At 49.0% G+C, this 21,062-nt stretch overlaps 1 protein-coding gene and 1 long non-coding RNA gene across 2 annotated transcripts; both read right to left on the bottom strand.

Moving 5' to 3' along the window:
- Positions 1–8,677: 8,677 nt before the first annotated feature.
- Positions 8,678–10,554, bottom strand: LOC122215664. Its single transcript, XR_006200490.1, has 3 exons — positions 10,337–10,554; positions 9,424–9,504; positions 8,678–8,868 (listed from the first exon to the last, which is right to left on the bottom strand). It is a non-coding gene; the product is annotated as an uncharacterized LOC122215664 (long non-coding RNA).
- Positions 10,555–11,277: 723 nt separating this feature from the next.
- On the bottom strand, positions 11,278–18,491 carry BPIFA2 (BPI fold containing family A member 2). Its single transcript, XM_042930308.1, has 6 exons — positions 18,335–18,491; positions 16,282–16,426; positions 15,512–15,619; positions 13,929–14,081; positions 11,483–11,564; positions 11,278–11,370 (listed from the first exon to the last, which is right to left on the bottom strand). The coding sequence occupies exons 1-6, from the start codon at positions 18,489–18,491 to the stop codon at positions 11,278–11,280; spliced, it is 738 nt and encodes a 245-aa protein (XP_042786242.1).
- Between the last annotated feature and the right edge of the window lie 2,571 nt (positions 18,492–21,062).

Below are 21,062 nucleotides of genomic sequence, written 5' to 3' on the forward strand. Positions count from 1 at the left end.
ATGCCCTTTCTTGGCCTCAGTTCCCCCATCTATTATAATTCCAGCACTGACAGGCAATTTTCACAAATGCTTGTGGAATCCTCATAGCAACCTTACCATGTAAAAACTGTTATTAGCCCCAGTTTACAGAAAAGGAAACCAAGACTCAAGAGAGGAAAATTTTGCCCAAGATCACAGAGCTAGTCTATAGTAGAATCAGGTTGTGAATCTAGTTCTGCCTTATGCCCAAGCTTGTAACTTTGACACCACATCTCAAATTCCTCCTTTTAGAGCAGAGCTGAGGCCTTCTTATTGGGTAGGAGGAACAGTTCTCTGTTACACTGAGAAGGCTTGTTCCTCAAGGCCTGAAGGGCAGATATGCTTCATCATTTGCTCCAAAAACTGGGACCCCACTCAAGCTTTAATTTCAAAAATATATTAAAACATATATTTCAGATTATTCACATGATCCCTGTTTACAAGGAAATGTTTGTTTGTTTGTTTGTTTGTTTATTTATTATTTTTTAATGTTTGTGGGGGGGGGTAGGGACAGAAAGAGAGGGAGCCACAGAATCTGAAGCAGGCTCCAGGCTCTGAACTGTCAATCAGCACAGAGCCCAATATGGGGCTTGAACTCACGAACTGCACGATCATGACCTGAGTCGAAGTCAGATGCTTAACTGACTGAGCCACCCAGGTGCCCCACGAGGGAACATTTTTAATATAGAAATGCACAAAGAAAACAATATCTCTATTTAGAGATAACCTCTACTAGCACTTTGGCTCATTGCTCTCTAGTCTTCGTTCTGTGCAACTGGACATACACATAGATATGGAGAATAGCCAGCTAACTTCTTTGTGGCAGGTCTCCTTGAAGGGACAGCTGAACAGTACTTTCTTGTCTGCCACACTAAGTCATTTAACCATTCTGGCAAAGATCAGACAGTTCCACAAAGTCCAAGCTGTGGGGACCTTATGCTGATCTCTCGCCAACCATCCCTAAATGCAGCCTACGTCCAGTGCTGCCTACACATTGTTTCCCTGCTATGCCCTGCCCCTCCTACCTCAGGACCTTTGTTCGAACTATTCCTGTGTTCCTGGAAAGTAGCAAATACTCCATAGATCTGTGTGAAAAGAATGAATGAATTAAGGAGCCATTCTTTGAAGCCTTGTTCTAATCTCACTCACCCTTACCAAGAAGGTATTACAGATTTCCCTGGTAGAACTTAATCTCTCTCTGGCTCCAAAGCTGGGACCGTTTGTCCCCCTGTTCAGTTCCGAGTTTGAGGATTTCAGTTTCTGCTGCTAATGTGTCAGCTTTTAGGGGCTGTGTCTAAGTTCTTCTGCCTCCCTAGGCCTTACACCACATGCTTTGCATACCTCACTCATTTCGTCCTCTCCAAACCCTATGAGGGGTTGATGCTCCAACACTCACATTACTGGCAAAGAGGCTGTGCTCCAAGAAGCTGAGTGGTGTGCTTCCAGCCCTGGAAGAGCCAAGATCCACACCCAGGAGGTAGATCCTAGAGCCAAGGTCTTAATCACGACTCACTTTTATCCAGTATGTTTTCTGCCTATGGATACATGTTAGAGCCAGAAGGCCATCCTAATGTGGGTCATTTGAGAGCTCCTGGCCACCCACCAAAACATCACTGCATGCCTCCTCTTTGTAGAACATAGGCCAGGAAGCCCAGGAGAGAAGGCAGAAAGGCAGTCAGGGGTCAGGTTCTAAGGGAATCACAATGCCAGGCTTGGAACCTCCACCTTGAAGGGTTTTTTTGTTTGTTTGTTTTGAATAGACTTTTTCTGAGTACTTTTAGATTCACAGCAGATTTGAGCAGAATGTGTGGAAACTTCTGGTATACCTCCTGGTCCCTGTGCATGCACAGCCTCCATGATCAGCATCCCCCACCAGAGTGGGCTGTTGTTATGACGATGAGCCTGCACTGACACATCATTATCACTCAACGCCCACAGTTTACCTTAGGGCTCGCGCTGGGGGTTGTACATTCAGTAGGTTTGGACAGATGTGTAATGATGTGTATCTACTTCTACAGTATACAGAACAGTTGCATTGCCCTAAAAATTCTCTGTGCTCTGCCAATTCATCCCTCCCTCCTTCCAAGCCCCTGACAATACTGATTTTTTTATACTGTCTCTGTAGTTTTGCCCTTTCCAGAATTTCATATAGTTGAAATCATCCAGTATGAAGCCTTTTCACTTAGTAGACTTCTTTTACTCAGTAATATGAACTTAAGTTTCCTCTGTGTCTTTTCATGACCCGATAGCTCATTCCTTTCTTTTTAAAAATTGTTTAATGTTTATTTATTTATTTATTGAGAGAGAGAGAGAGAGAGAGAGAGAGAGAGAGAGAGAGAGAGAGGAGAGCACAGGGGAGGGGCAGAGAGAGGGAGAGAGAATCCCAAGCAGGCTCCACTGTCAGTGTGGAGCCCAACTCAGGGCTTGATCTCACAAACCACGAGATCATGACCTGAGCAGAAACCAAGAGTTGGGTGCTCAAGTGACTGAGCCACCAGGAGCCCCATAGCTCATTTATTTTTAGTGCTGCATCATATTCTACTGTCTGGATATGCCACAGTCTATTTATCCATTCACCTGTTGAAGGGCATCTTGGTTCCTCCAAGCTGGGGCAGTTATGAATAAATCTGCTAAAATCTCCAAGTGCAGGTTTTTGTGTGGACACATCTTTTCAATTCCTTTGGGTAAATACCAAGGAGTGTGATTGTGGCATGGTGAGGTGAGACACTCTGGAAGCTTCGATCAAGGTTGTAAAATGCAGGTCCACAGATACCATTGTCAGTACAGCTGCTCTAGTTAGCAGTTGTGTCTGTAGGCAGAGGGTCACTTGGATGGGCAAGTGCTTGCAGGACAACAGGGACAAATGTGACTTTGCCTACTGACCTTGGATATGAGATAAAGAGAATCAGAACCAAAGGTGAGGTCTAGTGCCTTCCTGCAACACTCTCTCCTTCCTAAGCTGAGGACGGTGGGATGTAGGCTCCTGAGCCATCAGCTCTGGCCCCAGAGCCTAGTCTGGGGGGCCCAGGATAGCAAAGGCTCAGCATGATTAAGTTGCAGGATGGACTTCCCTAGCTGTACCTCTCTCATGGGCACCTCCTCCCTGGAAGCCACCCTCTCTCTCTGTCCACAGCCCAGCTCTCCACCCCAACAGCTCCTGCCCTGGGTGGGACCTGGACCAGCCATGGCCTTTGCCTCCTTTCAACCCACCCAACATATCACCTGTTAGAGGAAACTTCCTGAAACTGATTGCTGAGATTGTCTCTCTCCTGTCTGGAAACTTTCCATGGCTTCCTAGTAACTAGCCCAGTGGTTCTCAAAGTGTAGTCTGGGGGCCCCCAACAAACTTCCAGGAGGTCTGCGAGGTCCAAAAAATTTTTGAATTAATGTGAAGACATTATTTGCCTCTTCTCTCTCATTTATCTCACAAGTGTAGAGCAGATTTTTCTGAGAACTCCATGACATGTGATATTGGAACTGACTGGAGGCAGAGCAGATGCGAGGATCCAGCTGTCTTCTGTTAAGCCAGTCGTTATGGAGATTTTTAAAAAAATGTTTATTTATTTGTTTGTGTGTGTGTGTGTGTGTGTGTGTGAGAGAGAGAGAGAGAGAGAGAGAGAGAGAGAGAGAGAGGAGACCAAGAGAGGGGAGGGGCAGAGAGAGAGAAAAAGAGAATCCCAAGCAGGCTCCATGCTGTCAGCACAGAGCCCCATGCAGGGCTTGAACTCCTGAACGGTGAGGTCATGACCTGAGCCAAAATCAAGAGTTGAATCCTTAACTGATTAGTCACCCAGGCGCCCCGCGAGATTAAAAAAAAAGAAAGAAAGAAAGAAAGTAAAACAGAGCCACTCCTCTCACTTTTGATGTTTTCTGGAACATGGGGTTATTTTTCATAAAATATGTCATTTTGTTAAAATGAGATGCCCGTCAGCCCCAGGCTGGGCCAGAAGCCCCTCCTCTGAGTCTTTCTCTCAACCCCACCTCCCAGGGGGCTATGAACCTGAGTCCTGCCCTCTTCACTCCCAGCCCCTGCCGTGGACTTGGAGCTTTGCAGGATCCCCTCAAGGCTGCTGTGCTCAGGGGCAGGGGGTCCTGTTTCTGTCACCAGGCACAGAGCCTGGCTTAGCTAGGTGCTCAACAACCCTCTTCCTTTTGGAAAATCCATGTTATTTCTTGAACAAACATTAACACAGAAGTGAGTCACCCCAACAAATGAAATTTGTCAAATTTCAGCATCCCCGTTCAGTTCCCCCACCCAGTCCCAGTTTCTTGCATCATTGTGACACCAGCTCAGCACAGTTCTCAGAGCTGTATTTTCATTCAGCTGTAAAACACAGTATTTCCCCAAATTAAAAAAAAAAAAGTTGAGAAAATAATCTTTTGAGTTGATGGAATAATTGCCTCTCCTAACTTGGGACCTTCAGCTCTTCCAGGGTGATGAAGTTTATTCCACTCCCATTCAAAGAACAAATATTTAAAATAAAAGTGTCTATCTGCTGGCAAATATACGGTGAAATGTATATACTCCCTCATCCTAGTGTAAATAGAAAGATCCGGGTTGGTAAGTTCTATGATGTGTTCCTGGCATCCTATACTGTTCCAAGGCATAAGGTAAATAATTTTGATCCTGAGATGTTATCCTGAAGGGATGGTGCAAACATTGGAAAGATCCAGCATTTATTTAACTGAATTAAACCTTTAAAAGAGCCTGCGCGACAGTTTTGCTCTCTGTTTTCTGGCTGATTCGGGGTCCAGTCAGGTCTTGCCTTCTTTCTTCTCATATATTCCCTCAGGCCAGTTCTTCCCTCTCCTCCTCCGTATGGCCTCTTTGTCCCCAAAGCCCCCTTCATGAGGTGTCACCGTCTCCAGGAAGCCCTCACCCCTCTTTGAGGTCTGAGCCAGAGCTGGTAGCAGGGGCGCCAGGCTGACAACAGAGCCCTCGTCACTTCTGCACCCTCTTTCCTTTCACCTCCATTGCCCACATTAGTCACCGGTGGGGCCGAGTGGCCTTGGCCCCACCCACCCCATGTTCTGGCTTAAATTACCTAGGAGCCCCGCATTTGGTCCTAGTCCATCACTTATGTCCTCAAGTCCCAGGTATCTGGCCCTGATTGACAGAAAATGATGACAAGACTCCCAGTTCTGGCTTGCTAGAAATTTCCTGTGCACCTACCCACTCAGGTGTCCTGGAGATGGTGTCTGATTGTATACAGACAGAAGAGATTCATTCATTCATTCATTCATTCACTCACTCATTCAACATTTGTTAGTGCTTGTACTGTATCTGGTCCTTTTCTGGACGCTGGGGCTGTTGAGAGGAGCGAGGTACCTGCCCTCAAGGAGCTCACGGGCTCATGGCGGCAGATTGATGAATAGGAAAGGTGAATAGGAAAGGTGAAAACTGGGGCGCCTGGCAGCTCAGTGGGTTAAGCATCCGACTTCAGCTCAGGTCATGATCTCGAGGCTCGCTGGTTGGCGGCCCCCATTGGGTGGAGCCTGCTTCAGATCTTTTGTTCCCCTCTCTTTGCCCCTCCCCCTCTCTCAAAAATAAATATTAAAAAAAAAAAGAAGGGAAAAACCATACTAACCAGAGTTGACACTCTTTCTTCCTTTTTTTTTAATGTTTATTTATTTTAGAGAGAGAGAGAGGGAGGGGGAGCAGGGGAGGGGCAAAGAGAGAAGACAGAGGATCCAAAGTGGGTTTGAGGCTGACAGCAGAAAGCCCCATGTGGGACTCAAACTCATGAATCATAAAATCATGACCTGAGCCAAAGTCGGACACTTAAACGACTGAGCCACCCAAGCGCCCCTGAGCAAAGTTTTAAGGCTGAGCAGGATTTAGCCAGCTGGGGAGGGAGGAGGAATGGTGTCCCCAGTAGACATAACAGCATGGACAAAGGCTTGGCACTGACTCCAGTTGGTTACTGCCCAAAGAAGCCCTGAATTTTGAGACCTCCTTTGTGTATTTTTTGTGGGAGGAGGGGTTGTCACAAAACAGCGAGAAAGGAAAACTCACCCTTCTTCCCCCACCAGAAGGGAAGCACCGGCTCTGGAGGAGGGTGACTTTGGATTAAATCCAGCTTTGCCCCTGACCAGCTGTGTGGCCTTGGGCAAGTCACTTCACCTCTCTGAGCCTTACTTAGTTGCCACATCTTCCCCCAAGACCCATTCACTGCATCCCTCAGAAAAAAACGGAATTCAGTGAGATAATGTGCATAAAGGTTTAATACAGGAATTCTCAACACTATTGACATTTTGGCCTGGATGATTCTTTTTTGTGAGAGGCTGTCCTGTGTATTGTAGAATGCTAAGTGACAATCCCCGGCCTCTACTCACGACATGCCAGTAGCATCTGCAACAATCTGTGACAATTAAAATGTCTCCAGACATTGCCAATGCCCCTAGGGGGCAAAGAATCACCAGTCTAATACAGTGCCTGGCATGTGGTAGGGACTCCATAAATGTTTATTCTCTTTCGCATTCAAGTCTGGAGGGAGCACTAACTTTTGTCCTGTTGGAACAGGAAGGGCCTTTAGGGATCTCTGTGCAAATAAGAAAACAGGGCTCAGAGAGAAGTTAGCAGGCTAATGTCACACAGCACGTTATTGGCAGAAGGAGGCAGGTGGAATAGAGACAAAGTAGCCTTGACAAGGAGACCCCAAAACACACTGGTTTAAATAAGCTAGCTCATTCTTTTACTGCCATGGAGCCCAGAGGTGGGTGGTCAGGGGCTTTAGGAGCAGCTCTGCTGGCTCAGTACACAGCTTCCACCTCTAGGTCTCAGGCAGTTCTGCTCATTCCCATTTCTAACTTGATAGAAGGAAGAAAGTAGAGGGACCCCCCCTTCTTCTTCTTTTTTTTTTTTAAAGCTCAGTTCCCAATGTGGGACTTGAACTCACAACCCAAGATCATGAGTCACATGCTCCACACACTGAGCCAGCCAGCCAGGAACTCCTTCCTTTCAAACACATCATTTCTGCTGATATGCCATTGGTCAGACTTTAATCGCATGGCTACTGCAAGGGAGGCTGGGAAATGTAGTCTCTGGCTGGGGACGATGGGCCCAGTTAAAATCTGGGGAGGGGAGAGAATGACCACTGGGAGACCATTGGCAGTGTTGTGATAAAGACGGGGTGAAAACCCAAGATCTCCCAGGACCATGGTTTTCTCTACCACATCAGGGCAGTTAGCAGTCAATCAACAAACACTAGGGTGGTTGTGATAGCAATTTCAGCGTGTAGAGGGGACGCAATAGCTATCAGGCCCTAGTTAAACACTTCCCATCCTCGCAACAGCCTAGTGACCGAGGTTTTACTGTTAATTCCCTACAGGGGAGAAACTCCATATTCTGAGAGGCTAAGTAAATTACCCAAGATTTCAGACCTAGAAAGTGGCAGGGGCCATCTTGAGCTCAGATGTGCCTAACTCCCTGGCCCTCGCCCTGTGCCCAGCAGCCCCTTGGCACATCTGAACTGAGGTCCTCACGGGATCACTCAGGAGAGCTGGTCTGAGGCCCCTCCAGGCCACTCCAGGGACTCAAGAGTCCCTTGAGGTGACTGGACCCCATGAGGCGGTCCCTTTTGGATGGGGTGGCATCCTCCTCCCTGCAGGGCAAAGGGGAAACTGAGGCCTGCATGTAGGGAGGAAGAGCAGCCTCGAGAGGCTCTCGTGTGTCCAGGGCAGAAGAAAGCAGTGCCTGCTGGGGGCCGAGGAGGCAGCCAAAGTGCCTGGGTGATGGGATGTCACTTCTCTGAGCAAAGGCTCTCATAGTTGTGTGTTCAAATCCAGATTTGCCACTTGCTTACTGTGTGACCTTGATGAGTCACTTTCCCTCTGTGAGCCTTAGTTTCCTCATGTGTCAAATGGGGATGAGAACAGTGTTTCCTGGCTGTTGTTAAGAATTGGTGAGGTCACATGTGGCCAGCAAAGGCAGCTCCCCAGGATGGCAGTGGTGGTAACATAAGCAGAGCGATGCTGACTCAACCATGGCCTGGCACAGCCTGGGGTGAGCTGAGCTCTGGAGTGTGGAAGAAGGGACCTCGGCTGGAGACAGCAGCTGGTCTCCAAGGGACCCTTGGCTTCACTAGGCTGGCTGGGCCTCTGTGCAGCCTGGCAGGTGGGCGCACAGACAGGCTCTCAGGCTGGCAGTTGGAGGGGAGATGAGCCCTGGAGTCTGGGGACCATGGGTATTCTCGGGGGTTGCTTGAATTGATCTCAGCTCCAGCCCTTCAGGGGGCACGGAGGGGCAGGCTGGGATGTGGCCTAGGCCCCTGACCCTACGTCATTCTTCTCTGTACTCCTGAGCCCATGGATCAGATGTCCCTGGTCCTCCACAAGGCCTCTCAGAGTCCCTGGAGGGCAGGGGACGAAAGCACTAGGTGGGGTCACCCAGAATGTGACTGTCCCATTCCCACTGCCTGCCTGGTCCACAGTAGGGACTCACTAAATACCTGCCGAGCGTGTGAATGGATGAATCAAGGGGTCTGCCACTGCCACCGACTGGCTGTGTGGCCCTGGGTCAGTCTCTTGCCCTCTCTGTGCCTTGTGAAACAAGATGGATAGTCCCAAATATCCCTTCCAGATCCCACCCAGGTCTCTACCGCCCCAGTCGCCCCCTCCCCATCCCAATGGAGGGAATAAAAGGAGCCACACAGGAGGGTGCAGAAATTGTTTTTTTATTGCAGGGGGTGGAGGGCGGTGAGCACAGAGGCTGCTATCCCAACCATGAGGAGAAGGATCTGCGAGGGCTCCTTCTGGCTGCACTTAGGCTGTCACTCTGGTTGGATGGTGGCTGTACCTTTACCAGATGGAGATGCTACGTGGGGCACAGTCAAGCCACTGGGAACTGAGCTGGAATGAGACCGCAAGGGCTTAGGGCACTGACCGCAGTGGGGTTGTTGTGGATCCCTGTCAGCCACCAGACCCTGCTGCCCGAACTCTTTCCCACAATATCCTACAGAGTCTCACATCTTGGAGAAGGGACTGGCACCTGTGGTTTGGGGTTTGTCTCTGGCACCTGACACGGACCTATCCTCCTCCCCTCACCCTTCTCTCCCCTCACCTTAGGAGCAATGGCAGATGTGAAAAGACTGATCAGAGGCCAAGACTAGAGCCAGGGTTCAGGGCTCGGTATATGACCAGGATCGTGGATCAGTCTGAGATCAAGGTCAGGGCTCAGTCTGTGACTAGGATCCAGGCTCATTCTGGGTGTCGGAATAAGGCTCAAGGTGCAGAGTGTGACCAGGTCAGGGTTCAGGCTGGGGCCAGGGTCACAGCTCAGTCTATGACCAAAATTAGGGCTCAGCCTGCTGCTAAAAAGAGAGAAGCCAAGCCTTGCTTTGGCTTCACCACAGGTGCCTGTGGAGGGGCCTCATCCCCTGAATGGGGCACAGAGCCACCCCTTACCTTTGGTTGGGCATCACAGCAGCCCTCCTCATGCCCCTCTTCAGGCAGCAGCTTGCAGTTTGCTGTCCTTTGGAAGTTTATCTGAAGGGACAAAATAAATAGCAGGCCTCATTCTCCAATAGAAACCAGACCCCAATGGCTGCTGCTCTCCAGCGGGTCAGTCTGACAGCCATGGGACCTCAGGCATGTCAGTCCACTTCTCTGAGCTTCAGTTTGTTCATCTGTAAAATGGGTATAATGACAGCACCCACCCCACAGGGTTGTTGCAAGGCTCCAACGGGATGGTGTATGCAGAGTGTAGAGAGATCGCCCAAGGAACTGACCTGTGGCTGTTTCCATAGAAGGGCCACCTCCAGGACCCTGATACCTTCACCTACCCACTTCTACTGCTCGGCAACCCCAGCCACACCTGGAGACCCAGAGAACAAAGAAAGCCGCTCCCCCACCCCCCATGGCTGGAGGAGAAGCCACGGCTTTTCACAAGGAGGGAAAGAGGCCAGCTTTTCCTCTGAATCCACTCATCAGCCTCCGGTGTTTACAATCTTGGTTCACCCGGGAGGAAACCCAGGCTCAGAGAGGCAGACCCACTTGAACAAGGCCCCATAGCTGCTAAATATCAGAGCCAGGATTTGAACCCAGATATGGCCGCTCTTCTTTCTCACATCTCATAGGCAGGTTCTGTGGGTTTAAAGAGGGATGATAGAGAGCTCTCAGAGGCCCACAGAACCCCCTCAGTTCTGCAAAGACTCCATCCAGCCACACTCCCCAGCTTGCTCAGACGTTGGGTCCTCCTGCTTCTCCAGGGTCCCCTGGCCAGACCTACCGTGGGGTGGGTGCAGGGTTCATGCTTAACGTTAGAAGGCTGCAGAGGGAAAAGCTCCCCCCCTGCCACCGTCCCCAGGCTGTGACTTACCAATGATGTCATGTAAAATATGTTCATCCACCGTGGAGACCAAGAGGTGGATCAATGGGCACACCTGTGGGGCGGGAGGGGGGGGGCGGGCGGAGAAACAGGGCAGAAGGGAAGGAGGGAGGGGGAGGAGGGCCAGGAACAGGAAGGAGGACAAATCATTATCAGCTGGGGAGAAACTGCCAGCTGCCCAGGAGTATCTCAGAACCTTTGATCCTTAGGATTCTAGAACAACAGAAACTTAGAAGTCTAAAACTAGAGAACAATAGGATGTTAGAATTCTAAAACCTTAGAACATTGGAACCCTAGAACCTTGAGAATCTAGAATGTTCACATCCCAGAACCCTACACTCTTGGAAATCTTGAACCTTGGCACCCTGGAATTTTAAGGAATCAAATGGGGCCCTGGGAACCATAGAGCAGATTTTCTCACCATTCTGTGTGTACAATCCCCTGAGGATCTCACTAAAATGCAAATTCTGACTCAGCACGTCTGGGGTGATGATGGGGCAGGGGGGCAGGCTGAGAGCCTGCATTTCTAGTAAGCTCCCTGGTGAGGGTCCATGCTACTGGTCAGAGGACCACATTTTGAGTAGTGAGGCTCCCGTTCAGTGAATCACAGAGCCACGTGGAGGATTTTTCTTTCACAAACCCAGATTCCCAGCCCCCTTCCAGAATGACTGATTCAGAATCTCTGGAACTTTGTGTGTACATATGTGTGTACGTATGAAAATGATGAAAATACCTATTTTTACAGGTTGGTGTTTATTGTTTTAATTAATTATCTAAGTGATATTAATTTCTAATTATGGTGGAGATATAGTTTTCTTTTAAGATAAATGTATTTAAATAAGTTTAAGTAAAATTGCATTGTTTAAAGGAACACATTAGCTAAAAAGGCCAGGTAGATATGGCCAGTGGCTCAAGTTTGGGACCCAATGATTTCAGCTACTGTCAGGCCCTGCTCCTCTCTCCTGCTCCCCAGGCTGAATAAAGGGGTGCAGGTTCCAGCTGACAGCCCAAGGAGAAGTTTGCACCTTGGAAAAAAAGGTGCCAGAGAATACGATCAGGCCTGTGAATGGTACACCTGCCTCCCTTCTCCCCCCCGCCCCCCTCATGTCTCTGGGCCCCCAGGAGTGGAGGACTCACATCCTTCTCTATTAGGTGGGACACAGTCTTTTCCAGGATGGTGGTCATGGAGTTCAGGATCTTGTTGATCAGTTGACTGTGGCTGGAAAAGAGAGGCAACTGATAAAGCCAGGCAAGTGGGGAGAACTGCCACATAGCAGCGGGAGGAGGGTGGGAGATGATGTAGCACCTTGAAGTCACATAGACCCAGGGACACTGTGACGCCTTTCTAACCACAGAGTGCTGTTCAGGGGCACCCCACGTCTGACCAGAGGCTCACCTCAACCTGTGAGAGTCTCCTCACAACCTTAAGACTTCATTGATTCATTTATTCATTCAACACATATTTACAGATCACCACCTACATGCCAGGCACTAAGCTGGGCTGGGGCCACAGGGAGGAGCAAAACACAAGCACTATGCCTCCTGGTACCTAAGCATGAAACAAGTCTTGCTAACTCTGGCTCCTTCCCAGCTTCAGCTCTCAGCATGCCCGACACCTCCTCCGAGCAGCCTTCCCTGACTGCTCGCCTAAGAGAGTGCTTTGCATCAGACCGCTATGTGTCTGACATTATAATCTGACGTTTTCTTTGAGGGCTCTTTACAGATGGACTGGAAGCTTGTCTGCCTGCCTTTCCCTCAGGACAATAAACTCCAGGAAAACAGGGTCCTTGTCTGTTGTCATCAAAAATTCTCCAGAGTTCAGAGCCTATCTGGGACATAGCAGATGTTCAAGCATTTTTGGCTAAAAGAAGCAATGAAGTAAATATAGAATTAAATATATAAGGACAACTTGGGACAAGTACTCCAAAGAGCTAGAGTAGACTATTTCGAGGGAGAATAGAAGGAAACTTTTTAAAATCTTTTTTTTAAGTTTATTGATTTATTTTGAGAGATAGAGAGCGAGAGCATGTGTGCAAGCAGGGGAGGGGCAAAGAGAGAGGGAGAGAGAGAATCCCAAGCAGGCTCAGCACTGTCAGCACAGAGCTCGATGTGGGGCTTGAACTCACAAACCATGAGATCATGACCTGAGCTGAAATCAAGAGTCAGACGCTTAACCAACTAAGCCACCCAGGTGCCCCAGGAGGAAGCATTGCTAGAACCTGAAGGTTAAGAAGAACATGGAGGTGGAGGGGCAAGGTGTTCTAGGAGGCCGGAACAAGGACAGGTCTAGAGGTGGGAGAGAGCTTCTCTGAGCCCAGAGTAAGGGCCAGGGTGCCTGGAACGCAGTGAGTGATGGCAAGAGTGCAGTGATCTGAGGGTGGGGCCAGCTCATACTGAGCCCAGACAGCTGTGGGGAGCACTTGGGGTGAGCAGGCTGGGGGCAGTAGAGAGGAATGCCATTTCACAGATGTGGACACTGAGACCCAGAGTGACAGGATGAATTCCCTGGGACCTGCAGACAAGGCCGTATCCAGCAGGGCTCAGGTCTGTCACTTTGTATCCCAGCCTTCCCAAATAACATCAGGCAGGAGAGCCTTTCTTTGGTTTGGGCGGGGGGAGGGAACTTCAGGCAACCTGCGGTCATATCCCTCAAGAGGGGTATGGTAGAGTGACCTCTGCTCATAGCCCTCACGGCTGAGAGCTGAGAAGCCAGCCTTGTTTCCTACCAAAGCCAACCTGCCCCAGCCCTCAGCTTCCAGCCTTTCCTCCTCCATGAGCCACCTCCAGGGTCACCCTTCCTCTCCCAATCCTCTTTCCCCACCAAACGTGCCCTTTCAAGCACAGTTTAAGGCACAGGTTTTGTGGATTAACAGGGATCGATGATTTTAATGGAGAGGATTGAGTTTTCAAGATCTCATTTTGGGAATTTTCCAGTGGGTGGAGGCCTCTCTGGGGGCAATCGGAAATTAGAGCCCATGGTAAGCACTGACTTCTCTTCTCCCCCCACCCCCGCATGGAGGCAAGAAGGTGAATACAGTTTGTTGTTGTTGTTATTACGGGATATAACATAATGATAGAGGGGTCCATTTTTCAAGAAAAAGTAACAATCCTAAATGTGCACATGCACAAAACAACAGAGCTTCAAAAAGCAGGAAGCAGAATCCTGGCAGCACCGTAAGGTGGAACGAACAGATTCGTGCTCAGAGGTCAACACTCTGGTCTCGGTAACGGAGAGAACAAGGAGACAGAGTCCGCATGGGTATTATGATCCCTGAGAGCTTAGTGTGTGCCAGGCTGGGTGCCAAACACTTGTGTCTTTCCATCTGGTTGGCTCAGCAACTGAGGAGTAGGCATTATTATCACCTTCACTGAAGGGAAAACTGAGGCTCGGAGGGGCTAAGTTGGTCACAACGTTACAAGCTGGTAGCAGAGCCGGTATTTGAACCAAGGTCTGTCTGACTCCAGAGCCGACACTCCTTTTCGCCACATGGTGCTGTCTCGTGGGTATAGGAATAGGGCTGAGATTAGGGGTCCTCAACTCCCCTGAGAGCCCAGCTCTGCTGAGGTGGAACAAGGGCCTTACCCGTCCAGCAAGGTGATGGAGATGCTGTCTGAGTCACTGAGGCATTCTCCCACGACCACTTTGGGGATGCCAGTCTGGGCATCGGTTTCAAGTCTGAGGCTAGTCAGGAGGTCCAAAGAAACCTTCAGGTTGACCTTCTTGCCAAGGAGAGGCCTGTAGGAAATAAGATTCCCAGTGAATGCAAGTCGAGAAGGCCTGCTAAGCTTCCTCCACTGGGTACACACTACCCAGATGTCTATGGCTGATGTCAGTGTCATCTATATTCCTTATGAGACTGACATATTTATGTTAGGGGCGTCTTTGCCTAGCCACGTGGATATGGCTCATACGACATTTTTATATAGCACCACTGTAATAATTAAAATAATAACAATAGTTAACAGTTATCGAGGGCAAATTATATGCCAGGCATTTCTAAAATGCCTGGATTAATCCATGTCATTACACAAACACCATGAGGGAAAAGCACTATTATCTCTATTTTCAAAATGGGGAAATACTGGTACAGACAGGCTAAGCAACCATCCCAAGATCTCATTGCCAATGAATGATGGAGCCCCCGTGTCCTCCATTTATCTGCTTCCACACATGCTCATTCTCCTAGCTATCTTTCTTAAAGTCATTAATATACCTTAAAATTGTATTTGTCACACACGTCCTTCGTTATATACTGTACAATACTGTATGCATTAGGCACAGTGGTCCCTGCTATTCAAAGAGAGTCTCAAGAGAGCAGATAATGCTGGAGGAAATTTTGCCAAAGAGTTGTGAATGCTCATGTTTTCTCAATTTTTCAAATTTTACAATTAGATTGTAAAATTTACAAATTTTACAATCGTACAAATGTTACGATTTCAGAAATATTTAATGGAAGTTTCTTTAAAAAAAATTTTTTTTTAACGTTTATTTATTTTTGGGACAGAGAGAGACAGAGCATGAATGGGGGAAGGGGCAGAGAGAGAGGGAGACACAGAATCGGAAACAGGCTCCAGGCTCTGAGCCATCAGCCCAGAGCCTGACGCGGGGCTCGAACTCATGACCTGAGCTGAAGTCGGACGCTTAACCGACTGAGCCACCCAGGCGCCCCTGGAAGGTTCTTTTATTTTATTATTTATTTATTTATTTATTTATTTATTTATTTAAAAAAAAAATTTTTTTTTAACGTTTATTTATTTTTGAGACAGAGAGAGACAGAGCATGAATGGGGGAGGGTCAGAGAGAGAGAGGGAGACACAGAATCTGAAACAGGCTCCAGGCTCTGAGCTGTCAGCACAGAGCCCGACGCGGGGCCTGAACTCACGAACCGCGAGATCATGACCTGAGCCGAAGTTGGACGCTTAACCGACTGAGCCACCCAGGCGCCCCTGGAAGGTTCTTTTAAAAGAGACTTGGTGATGGCCAAAGTTCACCGGAACATTTTAAGGGCTCAGATCTTAGAGCTGGAAAGGCCCCCTCATTTACAGATTGGGAGACTGAGGCCCAAGGCCACATAGCAGCATGGAAAAGTGCCTGGTTCCAATTTGGGAATCCCCTGGCCATGCTGCACTGCCACTCCCCAATCCCAGATTCGAATGCATACTCACAGAGCCAGGGTGACATTAGCGGTGACGGGGACCCTTATGTTAATGCCTTCGCCATCAGGAGTCAGTTCAATTCTGATATTCAGGATGCGGGAGTTAAGGATGTTCACGCTGTGCAAAAACCACAGTTTGCCTTTGTTATTCCTCGTGACAGCCATGCTTCCCTGACGCCAGCATCACTCTGAGCATTTGGGCCTCACCACTCCTGCCTTCTTTGGCCTTCACGGTCGCCCTGCTCGGAAGTTTGATCCTCTCCGTGTTGGGGCGTAGCAAAAACGGGCACTCAGATGGATGTCATTTCCCCCACAGGTTCCAGGGGGCAATAAGTGTCAGCATCAGAACTTGAACCCAGAACCGTCTGACTCCAAAACTCTATGTGTGGAGCCAGCTATGTGGTATGAATTCCAGTTTTCTCTCTCCTGAGGGGATCCAGACTTTTACCCTCAGCTATATTTGGAGAAGAAAGGTCTTATTCCTTGGAAGAGGGACTTCAGGCACCAGCAAGCAGGTGGGGGTGAGGATTAAAGGGACCTTCACCGGGATCCCGAAATTACAGAATGTGGAAGCCCCAACCCATGAGCTGCTCGGACTGGCCCCACGGCCCTGCTTCTAATTTGCCCAAGCCCTGATGAACCTGGCCTCAGACGGCCTCAGCTCTATGAGGAGGAGCAAGGTTTATCCACCTTTCTGTCTTTGATCTTAAACTCACCTCCCCAAAGATGTGTGTTCCCTTTTCCTGAAGCAAAGCTCTCCACCTTGAAGCATCAACTCACCTCAAAGTCCCATCCTTAAGTGAGAGGACCTTCGAAAGAGCATTGTTCACCAACTTCTCAGCTTCCTGCAGCTTCTGCTTGGCCAGCTGCCAAACCTTGGAATCCTGAAGCACCGCCACGTCAGCCTTCAATTTCTGAAGGATAGCTGACAAAAACAATTGCCATTGAGAGTTGTGTGCCATTTATGGAGCAGTGACCATGTACGAGGCGCTAGGTAAGACCATTTGCCTATGTTATTTTATTTACTCTTCCTAACAACCCAAATGAGGTAGATATTGTTATTATCTGCATTTTCAGATGAGGAAATAAAGGACCGAAAGGTTAAGAAATGTGCCTAAAGTCGTGTGGCTGGGGAGCCTTTGTTCCTTCCGTGCTGCCTTCATACTAATACATACTCATCATTCGTACCCAGAGCAATCGATCAACGAACGAGGCAATTGATATCGATTGTACACCAGCTTCTAGTTGAGGTGGGGGGGGTGGTCTATTGCTCTGAATGAGATGTTCACACGTTTCAGAAACTGGGTCAAACAAAATGAAGAGAATAAACTAAGAAATGGAAAATCCAGAATCAAGGGAAAAGTATGGCTCCAACTCATAAAAGTGGCAAATGGGAGTTCGAGGATGAGAGCTTGGCAGCAGGCATTTAGAGGCATTCGTAAAGGGGTGCCTGCGTGCCTCAGTTGGTTAAGGGTCCATCTCTTGTTTTCGACTCAGAGCACAATTTGTGAGATCGAGCCCCAAGTTGGGCTCTGCACAGAGCCTGCTTGGGATTCTCTCTCTCTCCCTCTCTCTCTGCCCCTCCCCGGCTCCCACTCTCCCTCTCTCTCTGAAAGTAAATAGATAAACATTTACAAAACAACAAAAACAAAAAGAAATCAGAATTAAAAAAGGAGACAAAATTAAATAAATATAAAGCTAGGTAGCTTTAAAGCTACCTAGGCTTAGGGGTGCCTGGGTGGCTCAGTTGGTTAGGCATCTGACTCTTGGTTTTGTCTCGGGTCATGATCTTGCAGTTTGTGGGATCAAGCTCCATTTTGGAGCTGTTAGCATTGCTGTTAGCCCGGAGCCTGTTTGGGATTCTCTCCCTCCTCTCTCTCTGCCCCTTTTCCCCTCCCCACTCAAACGTGTGTGTGTGTGTGTGCGTGTGTGTGTGTGTGTGTGTGTGTGTGTGTGCTCTCTCTCTCAAAATAAATAAAGAAACTTAAAAAAAAAGCTACCTAGGCTGAGGGCTTAAGTATGGCTAATTTCCAATGAACTAATACAAATTAATAAGAACATTGAACAACGTAGCAGAAGAATAGGCTATGAATATGAACAAAATGTGCTAAAATATGTAAACAGCTAATAAAATATGGAAAAAATGAGTGGATTCTTTCATAATTGGAGAAATGCAAAGTGAAATGAGTCATAATCTTTTGTCTATGACATTAGCAAAACACTTAAGTTGCCCATACTAGTGCTGCCAAGGGTGGGGGAGGGGAAGGCGCTCTCCCAAGACTAACGGAGAGAATGTTAATGTAAGGGATTATTTGTCAACAACGACTGTAATTTAAAATATGCATACCTTTTTTTTATTTAAAAAAATTTTTTTAACGTTTATTTATTTTTGAGATAGAGAGAGACAGAGCATGAATGGGGGGAGGGTCAGAGAGAGAGGGAGACACAGAATCGGAAGCAGGCTCCAGGCTCCGAGCTGTCAGCACAGAGCCCGACGTGGGGCTTGAACTCGTGAACTGCGAGATCATTACCTGAGCCAGAGTCGGACGCTTAACTGACTGAGCCACCAGGCGCCCCTAAAATGTGCATACCTTTTGAACTTTTGAAATCTCACTTTTAGGAATTTATCCGACGCGTATATTAGGAAAAGTTTGCCATGATGTCGTGTGTAAAGGGATACTCATTTGAGCATTGCTTATTCCTAGAAAAATAAGTGAATGAACTAGAACTGAGTAGCCACCTTTCTCAGCAAACCACTCATAAAGAGCATCCCCTGGTGGCAGCCTCTGGTAATGCGGGCATAGAATTTAGGCCAATCATCTTGATAACTCACATTCAACTGTATTGTCAATGGTCTCAAGTCCTTTCTCAACAGCAGGTTTCAGCTTGTCCACAACATTATTCAGGTCGTTGCTAAGGTCTCCAAGAAGAGATGCCGAGGTCCCAGTGAGCAGGCCGCACAAGAGAACAAGTTTCCAAAGCTGAAGCATCTTGTCTTAACACTTTGACACCAGGAGGAACAAGAGTGAGAATTACCCAGAGAGAAAAGGATCATCTTTGATAAGCATCTGTTACTCTTACACTTAACATTCCTTTAAGGTAGATGTGGTCATCTGCCGTTTTACAGATGGGCAACCCAGATCAGAAAGCTAGAGCAACTTGCCCAGAAACACACAGCCAGTGAGTGGAGGAGCTGGAATTTGGCAAGTCACACTTAGTTCCAAGTCTATGCTCTTTACACAAAGGTCCTTTGCACATGCTAGCTCCTCTGCCTCCTTGTCTTTGCAATTTTACCTAAGTTATTTCCTACTGACTCTCCAGCTTCAGTAAGACATCACGCCCACTGTGAAGCCCACTCTGGCCCCTTCCCAGAGTCAAGGTTAGGGGGCACCCCCCCCACACACACCATCTTGCTGTCTTCATCCTCTGATCAGAGTTCTGGATGTCAATAATAATGCTACACTCAAAATATTAGCTAATCCAAGTGGCCCCATCCTTCTGTCTCTTGCCCCCCAAACATTCTGAAGATCGCCACGTGGGGTGCCATCAGGAGAAAGCCCACCACTCACAGGTTTGGAGGAGGATGTCCGCAAATCCTTGCTCCTCTGCACAGTCTCCTGGGATCTGCTAGGGGCTGGTGGCCTTTATGTGGTGGTGACAGAATGGGAGGCTGTGCACAGAAGCAAGCCCTGGTTCCGGGGCCATCCAGAGTGATTCCAAAGAAAATAACCCCTGTCCAGGATGAGCAGAGGGATTTCCAGCCCAAAGGTCACCCAGGATGCTTGAACTGAAATGGATGGACATGCAGAGGACTTTCTGCCAAGACTAAGACCAGGTTCTCATGGAGCATCCAGCTGCCAAGACGGTGGCCATTGTGAGTGGGGGTTGGGGTAAAGACTGAGAATGGATGAAGAGGCGAATGTTCTGGTGGGAGGACCAAGAGTGATCATCCAGCTAGTTCTGTCCTCACTTGGGAACTGAGGCACGGAGAGGGGAAGTAACCAATTTGAGGTCACCCAGCAAGACAGGTCCAGAGGTAGGGCTAGAATAATGGCTCACAGAGAGTCAGGGTCAGCGACCAGGGAGGTCATTCTACCCAACCCTCCTCTGGTGTCTGAATGCTCTTCACAAAATCTCGCGTGGTGGAGCCAGCCTCAGTACGATGTTTGTGCTGATGGAGAGCTTCCTATCACCCACAGCCTGTTCCATCTAGCTGGTCGGGAGCTCCTCCTGGGAGTGAACAAAATTTGCCCCACATTACCTCCATATATGTGGGCAATAGTGAGGCCCAGAAAAGTCGAGCGTCTCACTTGAGGCTGCACAGCCAGTGTCAGGAGATACGCACCAACAGCCTCATCCCTGGTCTCCCTCTGCCCACTTGCCTCCATTCGCTCTACTCTCAGCACAGCAGCCGGAGGGGTGTTACTCAGCCTACCCCCAGAGTCCTCACCATGGCTCTCGAAGCCTGTGTCCTCTGTGCTCTGCCTTTCAGAATCATCTCCTACCTCTCCCTCCCCAGCCCCTACTGGCCTTCCTTCTGTTTCAGAAAGATGCCGACCTCTTTCCTGCCGTGGTCCCTTGCAGAGGCTGTGCTCTCATCCCCAGCTGTCCCCAGCCCTTGACACCCACCTCCCCAGAACCTCCCTGACTGTCCAGCTGAGGGAGCCAGCCGCTCCCACCCTCAGTTCCTTGCCGGCTTCTTTCACAACAAATCATCACAACTGGGTTTTTTTTTTGTTTTAACTTGTTTCCTGCCCTCCAGCAAGTTGTTACTGTCCTGTGCTCTGGGCCTTCCTCTCGCATGGGTCCCTAAGACACTGACCTGTCCTTAGAATGTTCCGGGCCTCTCCCTGGAGCACCCTGTAAAGCCAGCCACCCACCTGGGCAGGTGGTGAGGTACCCAACACCAGAGATGCTCAGAAATTGGACTAGGTGATTGCTGAGGTCCCGTGCAGCTTCATGTGGCTGGAGCTGTGGTTCCAGATCTCCCTGACCTAAGTTTAAAGAGTGATGTGCGTTTTCACGATTCTTCCCTTCAGGTTCTCTTTCTGCCTGGGTCCGGCTGCCTTCCTGGGGATGTGGTTTCGTCAGGCTTCCCGCCTCTTTCTTTTTCTCACCTGCCTGGCCCCGCTGTGGCCTCCTGGAGCCACCGTGGCTGCTGTGGCACCGTTCCTCAGCACAGAGCACATCAGGACAAAACCAGCCTCTCCCCCTGGCATAGCTGCCTCTCACAGCTGAGCTCTGAGGTGATGTTGACTAGAAGCTTCTGTCCCCTGGGGTGCTCCTGGGGTGGCACAGAGACAGGCGAGTGAGTAGTGGGCCCTACACCTCCCCTGTGCAGCTCAAAGTTCCTGCTTCCTAAGGAGCCGTATTCTCCGGATCATTCTCTCCTCTGCTGCTTCACTGGCTCTGCTTACAGGCCCTCGCCACACCCTTAAGGGCTCCCATCTGCTGGAGCATTTGGGGGAATCCCCCAAATCTGGTGTAGACCAGGCTAAATCTATCAAAGTGGAGGGAACTCAGGCCCTCTTCTTCCTGGGGCTCTCCAGATCCTACTCCTA

Source organism: Panthera leo, chromosome A3, assembly GCF_018350215.1.
Source record: "Panthera leo isolate Ple1 chromosome A3, P.leo_Ple1_pat1.1, whole genome shotgun sequence".
NCBI lineage: Eukaryota > Metazoa > Chordata > Mammalia > Carnivora > Felidae > Panthera > Panthera leo.